Source organism: Sinocyclocheilus grahami, unplaced genomic scaffold (assembly GCF_001515645.1).
Source record: "Sinocyclocheilus grahami isolate Dianchi unplaced genomic scaffold, SAMN03320097.WGS_v1.1 scaffold26.1, whole genome shotgun sequence".
In the NCBI taxonomy this organism is placed as follows: domain Eukaryota; kingdom Metazoa; phylum Chordata; class Actinopteri; order Cypriniformes; family Cyprinidae; genus Sinocyclocheilus; species Sinocyclocheilus grahami.
The window spans coordinates 537970-545630 of NW_015505205.1; the positions used below are offsets into that span (position 1 = coordinate 537970).

The 7661-nt window shown below is 40.8% G+C and overlaps 1 protein-coding gene across 1 annotated transcript in view; it reads right to left on the bottom strand.

The window, feature by feature from the left end:
• LOC107565766 (zinc finger protein 518A-like) overlaps positions 1–7661 on the bottom strand; it is an 11706-nt gene continuing 4045 nt past the window's right edge. Inside the window, exon 2 of the mRNA XM_016251042.1 lies at positions 1–6690. Coding sequence (XP_016106528.1) covers positions 2191–6672 — 4482 coding nt within the window. The 5' untranslated portion in view covers positions 6673–6690 and the 3' untranslated portion in view covers positions 1–2190. The remainder of the gene's footprint in view (positions 6691–7661) is intronic.

Below are 7661 nucleotides of genomic sequence, written 5' to 3' on the forward strand. Positions count from 1 at the left end.
CTACTTCACATGTATAACAGTGATTGTCATGTCACAAAGAGGGTGACAAACATACTGAGTGAATATTGAAAATAAAACTTTATAGGCCAACAACAGTTCTCACGTTAGAAACAAAGTTAACCGACTGAACATGGGAAAGTAAAGCTTCAGAAAATCCACTGATTTATTCGGACAACTATAAAACACTGAACACTAGCTACTTAAATCAAGGATGGAATATTACCTCTCTGCCATCAAAGCTTCTTTCAAGCACAATGGACAAAGACCAATGAATGTACACAGACAAATGAAGACATCTGTCCTAACAATTAGAGATCTCTCAGGGCGACTTAAGTGTGGCAGATCGGAGCACTTGTGGGGTGTTTATCAAGAAATTATATATTTTTTAAAACACTCAAAAATTAGCAGACTCACAAAGATTTAAAAGCACCATTGAGTACACCATCAGCTCTGGACGGTGTTGATGTTTAAAACAATAGTTGTATCCAATTTCTAGAAAACTCTACTTTTAATGCAAAGGATATATTGAATTTTATAATTCAAATGACCATTTCAGCTGTGTTTTGGTAAGTTTTAAACTGTCAACCAATTGTTTCTATGGAACAAAACCATATTGAAAAGACTTGATATTAAAGCTATCAATGAGAATACAGTCTGAAAAAAAACTGTTTAAAGGAAACCTCAGCTCCTAATTTTGTGGTTTATAAATCAGTTGAAAACAAAAATCAATGTAGCGAGGATAAATGGTCACAACTTTCAATCTTTGAACTCTGCTAAGCACACAAGAATCTTACAAATCTGGACTTTACCATGGAAAAACAGACCCTGTTGTTAAAACTTTGAGGCAGAATGAGGCACTCGAGTATCACAGAAAACAAAAATACAGTTAGTGTTTGGTTGGCTATTTGAGGTTTGTTGGCTTGCATCTCAATACATCCTGTTTTATCTTTTTTTTTAGTGAAGCATAACAGGTGCATTACTTCATTTCAAATAAGGAAAAGGACAACAAAAAGCACCAAAGACATAACTGACAGATGTAGGTACAGAATATCTTTACAGAGAAAATTCCAACTACAGTATTATAAAGTCCATTATTGCTACTGAAATGACACCGGGTCTGAACTGACATAATTAAGGGAGATGCATGGCACCAGCGAAACATGAAACTGACTCAAAGAAACAACATGAGAACAAATACTGCGTATTAATGGCAAACCACCTCACAACATTTTAACAGGATGGTTTCCACAGGAACCAGTTGGGCATGTTTTAGGCAGTATCATGTGTGCCACAATTCCTAAATAATATTTCAATGGATAGCTCACCCTTAAAATTCAACCATCATTTACTCACCCTCATGTTACATCAAACCTTTATGAAGATATTTTGAAAAATGACCATAGAATGAAATTCAGTGGGGTCTGATGTTTTAGACCCCATTGACTTTAATTGCATGGATAAAACTGGCGATACATTCTTCAGAATGTTTTTCGTGTTTCACATAAGAAAAAGTTGTGCAGGTTTGGAATGACACGAGGGTGAGAAAATTACCATTTTTATTTCTGGGTGAACTATCCCTTTAAAATTTGCATATCAAATTCAATTTCTTTGAACATTTTCACAATATCGAAGCCCCAAAGGAGGTTAATTGGATGTGATGTATTCACTAATTCAGTGATGTAGGTATGACAATGTAGCCAACTTAAACTGTACTTAAATGGTACATAAAAATCTACAATCAAACACAAGATGACTTTTTTTTATAAAGTGGACCATTCCCTCATTCATTCAAAAATTATGGAATTACCTGAGAATTCAGTTCAATTGTCTGCATTAAAATAGGTCTATAAGAGACAGCACCATCTTATACCAGTGATCTTTCTGCTTGCACCATAAACATACAGTGTGTCCAGTTTTCACAGTTCCGTTCTATACATACTCAAGGGTTGAGATTTAAATATACAAGGGTGAAAATTATTTACATACAAACTTGTTTCAGGTACCAAACTCTTCTCTATTACACTATACCCTTTAAAAGCTTCTGAAGAAAAATCTATGGAAAAATAATATCAACAGGTTAATGGTTATCTTACTGTACTATTTTTAAAAAAAAAAAGAAAATATTACAAAAAATCTAATTTTTACAATGAAGGATGGCATTTGGCCCAATCCAGGGGCTCTGTAGTTGCATTAGAACAGCTTATTCCAGTCTCTTGTTGCCTCCATTAGATGCCGTTGACCATGGCCGATCCAGTCCTCTTGGTTGTTGAAAACTCGGCCGCAAAACCAGCAACAAAATGTTGACTGCTGCTCTGAACCAGCAGATGTGGACCTCACCACCTCATATTTATTTCTGCTAGTCTTTTTTAACTTCAGTTTCAGTATGAATCTCTCTTTAACAGCACCTCCTTCTGGCCTTGATCTTTCACCCCCACTGCCATTGGAAGCATTCTGCTTTGAAAGTGTTCTTGGAGACTCCGACAGGGCTTTAAGTGTATTTTGGGACAGTGCCACCTTGAGAACTTCACCTTTATATTTGTTCACAGACCTCATGATGCTAGCAACTTCAGGAATGTCTGCATCCGGATGGTTCAGCACAACCACAGGCTGGTTTCGCCGGGGACATTTGATTTCTTGAAGTGGACTAAAGGGACAGAGCCTCAGCGTTCTCACAACATCTTTCGCAACAGGCTCCCAAATTGAGGTAGCATCTTTCTCGGCCGACGACTTGCTGGAGATTCTCCTCATTTTGGAGGAGCTCTCCAGCATTTCCTCAAACAAAGCCCTTCGCCTCCGTTTCCTTTGGCTTCGTGCACGGATGGAACAGGGAACATGTGGCGACTTCTGTAATGCTACATCGTGATCAGCCCTGCTTTTGATCTGAACATTGGACTGGGGTAGAATATGTTTAAGCTGGGATGCGGGGATTAATTTATGAATAAGACCTTGTGAATTAGTAGAGGTTTTAAATCCTGCCGACACATTGGTTAAAGATTTATTTGAGGACATTAACAAACAAGGTGACTGCAGAGAGCTTGTGGCAAGGTATACTGAATTTTTGGTTGTGGTGTATGGAGCAGTGGAGAGAAATCTGGTGCCATTGGGACCTCGAACTATCTTAAGGAAAACCCTGTTTTTGCCAGCCTCGTTCACTTGGTTGCCCTGGTTCAAAGTTTTCCCGTCTGAATTGTTCAAAAGTATACCTGACTTGGCAGGAGAAATGTATCTAACCAAGTAAGCTTGTCTCCCAGCCTGCAAAGGACTGGTTTTATCTGCAGCATTCACAGGCATGGCCAATACAGGACGGGTTGCAAGCACAGTCTTAGAACTTGAACCACTTGACTCACTACTAACCGGGGTAACAGGGAGTGGTCTCTGAACCAAATAACAAGTCTGTGGCATGTTGGTCGTCTGTTCTCCGGATGAGGACTTGACAGCACCTGATAAGAGAAGAGCAGAAGCATTGACGAAGTAGCGGTTTCCACTGCCACTTGGTGCCATCTGGGCAGACGCTTGACCTTTTGTTTCAAGATTTGAACTCTGTGCAGACATGCCAATTCTCCCTCCATTTAAAGTGAGAGCTACTCCCGTAGTCTTGCTGGCCATCTCAATCCCAGGTTTCACATAAGACACGTTAATTTTGGGAGAACAGGACTTAGTAATTAGCTTGAACCCAGCTCCACTTTTCAGCTGAACTGGCACGGCATATGGAGTGTCTGTAGTCTGAAGGAACATCTGCTGTTTTCCTTCAGGTGTCTGCAAGATGCGAAGTGTGGTTTTGGTTGGCCTAACAGTTTCTTGTACTGTCGCTGAAGACCTCATTCTTTCTTTCTCAAGTTGTTGGCTGATTATGGCATCTGAGTGCTTTTCAAGTATCTTGCCTAAAACAGTCGCACTATTCACACTTGCTGTTGTGTTTTCCCTCGCAAAGGTGATACCCTCCTGTTTCTTCTCTGATGCTGATGAACAAGCCTCTTCTCCTTTTTCTGGAAGCACAGGCATGAGTGAATCATCGACAGTAGCTATGCACTCATCAACCTCAATATCACTATCGGACACTCTCTCTAATGCTTTCGCTCCACTTTCGGAGACCAGATCACTCTCACTGGCCCCTCCCTTGCTATCTTCTTCAGTTGGAAGAGGAGGTGATGCTGGCAGAGTTAAGCTCCAATCACCAAAATTGTCCTCACACTCTTCTTCCTCCAAGCCCTGCGGTGAGTCTTCCTCAGGCAGCAATGAATCAGGAGAGCTCCCAGAAGTGTCTTTAGAATAATTGTGGAAACTGAAGACCTCTTGACTTGGGGAATTGAGAAAGTTATTTTCAACTTCTGTGTTACTATCTTTGGCTTCAGTTGATGCACTTTTACTAGTTTCATTTTGTGTGTTTGCCTCTGTGGTTTTGTTTTTAGTTACTTCAGAGGACTTTACAACAATACTGTCTGAGGCTGGAGTCTCACTCGAGTCAGAATGAGCATTTGGGTAAAACTGAAAGCACTCTCCAACTTCTGCGGTAGAGGTCTTAATGTCAGTCATCTTGCATAAGGTCTCAGCTTTGTCAGAATCAGAATCCTGCTCTTCTTTAGCCACTAAATCAAGGATGCTCTTTTCGACAGGACTTTTAATAGGGGAGTTTGGTTCAGTGCTATTCTCACATGGTTCCTGGATAAGAGATTCTTCCGACATCACAGAAAATGTTGCATCTACAGTTGTTTTTGATGGAAGTTTAGATTTCAGGATATCAGTGTTTGTGGACTTGCCTTCTACAGACATTTCAGGGTTTGATTCTAAATCAGAAACTGCATCAGGACATGTGGTTTCATCAGCAGATGACTGTGATCCTGAGGGTTCATCCATAACTGAAGCTAACACTTTAGCCTCATATTTAGATGAATCTACTTGAGCCATCTGCAAATCAGAAAGTGTGGTCTCAGAATCAGTGGAGGAAAGCTCTTTAGTTGAAACAGGAAGTGTGGTGGCTGTCTGGATATCATCAGTGGAGCATTTCTCACTTGAACAGAGGAAAGATACCTCATGCAGATGAGGCGATGACCTTCCATTGGATTGACGGCTCAGACACAGGGAAAGTGCAGCATCTTTTGATGAAGTAGACAGTACTTTAACACTATGTGAGACTTCAGTATCCTCATTATTAACCTGCCCTGCTTTACTTGCACTCTCAAAGCTAACTTTGTGCTCATCTGTCGGGGGGAGATGGTTGCCAATGTGATTTTCAACTTCCTGTGACTCTTCTTTTATTGAAGATATCTCATTTGATTCACCAGACTCTAAACTGAGGAGAGATCCTATGCTTGGTGAGGATGAAGAGCAGGGGCTGCTGGTTATTTTATCTTCATCGTCACCAATGTGTGAATCAGAAATCTCATTTTCAGTGGAGTCCTCTTGTTTTGTCGGTATGACTTTTAGAACTAAATGTTTTTTACCATCTACCATCTGAAAGCCCATGACTTTAGTGGTGCAGTTTGGTGGAATAGAAATTTGATTTTTCACCATAAGGACAGTCAGTCCATTGCTGTTGGTTGAATTCAGAAGTCCTGGACTTCCTGGACTAATCTCATGCTCTTGTAACTTTGGTTGTGGCGTTGTTGATGGAATGAGGTGCAAAGTTTGCGGCTCACTTTTTAGGGGAGACTTTGTCCATTTAACACTCTCTTTTTTAACCCCAACAGCTCTTTCAAGGAACTGCTGGGTCTCCTCCAAGGTTTTTTCAGGATTAAACAACCTGCCGTTATGATCAAGCAGACCTACACCGGGGATTGAGTTACGTTTTGACATCCTCTGCGATTCTCTGGACCCTCCAACTGGAGGAGACTTTTTAAGCAACCGTTTTAATCCAGGTGAACTAACTCCAGAACTGTCCTCATTTGTTCTCCACTTGTTCATTTCCTCACCATGTGCCACAGTAAGATGTTTGTTCAGATAATCTCTGCGAGCTGCACTATAGCCACAAATCTGACAAGAGAAAGGAAAAGTCCCAGAATGCACCATGTTATACCTCTGATGCTCCCCTTGTGTGGGGCTACCATGTGGACATTTCACACATTTGTGATTACGTTCGTTGTGATGATGGATGTGTTGAACAAAGGTTCCTGCATCTCGGGTGGAGAACTCACACTTTTTACAGAGAAACTGTCCATTACAGCTGTGGCAGTTGGTAAAGTGCCTGGTGAGCAAAAGAAGCGAATACTGCACCCCATCGTTACAAATCTCACACGTGACCAAAGTGTTTCGATGTCCGATGCGATGTCGCTGAAGAGATGAGAATTCATTGGTGACAAACAAGCACAGATCACAAGGATAAGTTGGAAGAATCCCCTTGTGGGTTCCTTGAAAATGTTTCAGCAAGTCATTAGGGCTGTAAGTGGTGTTGTCTTTGCATTCAGAGCAACAAAAACTCAGTATTTTTCCAGAGAAGATTGCACCCTGCTGCATCTTACATGGAGTCTTTCCAGAAGCTTTGCCGTCTGTGTGAAGATTATCAGTGGCTGACTCCTCACTGGGTGTTTCTTGGTCACAATGTTCATTGCAAGAGGCTGTCTCTGGAAGCTGATGTGCCAATTCTAGAGGCAAAGTGTGGTCCAGTGAGGTGTCATCATCCTGGCTCAGGTCATGGCTTTCAGGGGGATCATCTGATGTCGTCAGGTCAACCTCCATGCTTTAGAGTAAAGGCTCCTGCAATATTAAAAAACAAACAAGCATTATTATATTGTAACATAGGAATAATACCACTGCACTGCACAATTAATGTTTACAACATTTAAGGAAAATGACCCCTTTAGTAAAAGCTACTATGCTTTTAATGCAACATGTTGAATGTATAAGCTTTGCAATACTAGTATTTGTTTAAAGGGGTCATATGATGCGATTTCAATTTTTCCTTTCTCTTTGGAGTGTTACAAGCTCTTGGTGCATAAAGAAGATCTGTAAAGTTGCAAAGACTAAAGTCTCAAATCCAAAGAGATATTCTTTATAAAAGTTAAGTCAACCACGCCTACCTAAAACGGCTCTTTCTAATACGCCCCCACGTCTACTTCACGATGTGGGAAGATTTGCATAACACCGCCCAAATGTTCACACAAAGAAAGAAGGTGTAACTTTTATTCTCGCTGTAGTATTGTTGTTGCCGTGTGTTTCGTTGTGAAAGCGAAACTACTTTGTTTGGCCTTCCAAAAGAGGACGATATCGCTTCGTCATGCCTGGAGCTGATCCGCATTGGTTAAGTTGTATTTATAACACTGTTCCAAAACAGTACAACTCAAATATTCAAATGTGTGCAGCGCATTTTATGGAGAACTGTTTCCTGATCCTGGGAGAGTAGACTACAATGCCGGCTGTTCTGACTCACAGACTGCAAGTACATTTTTTATATTTAAAGGATTTGCCACTGATGATTCTAACGCGAGTTTTGAGCAGTGTAGAGTAGGGCTTGTTGTTTGTTATTTCTCCGATCACAAATGCAGACATGGTTTTATGTTTACACGGCGTGATGCAACGCAACGCGTAAAAAGACAGTATAAGTCATTATATTTAATTATGTCCCCACTGGAAGCAACAAATGGCTCGTTTATAAGGAATTTTAATGTTTTTGTCTCGTCGCTCCGGCCGGACAGGGCATCACAGTATGGTAAGGGTCGTAACATTTC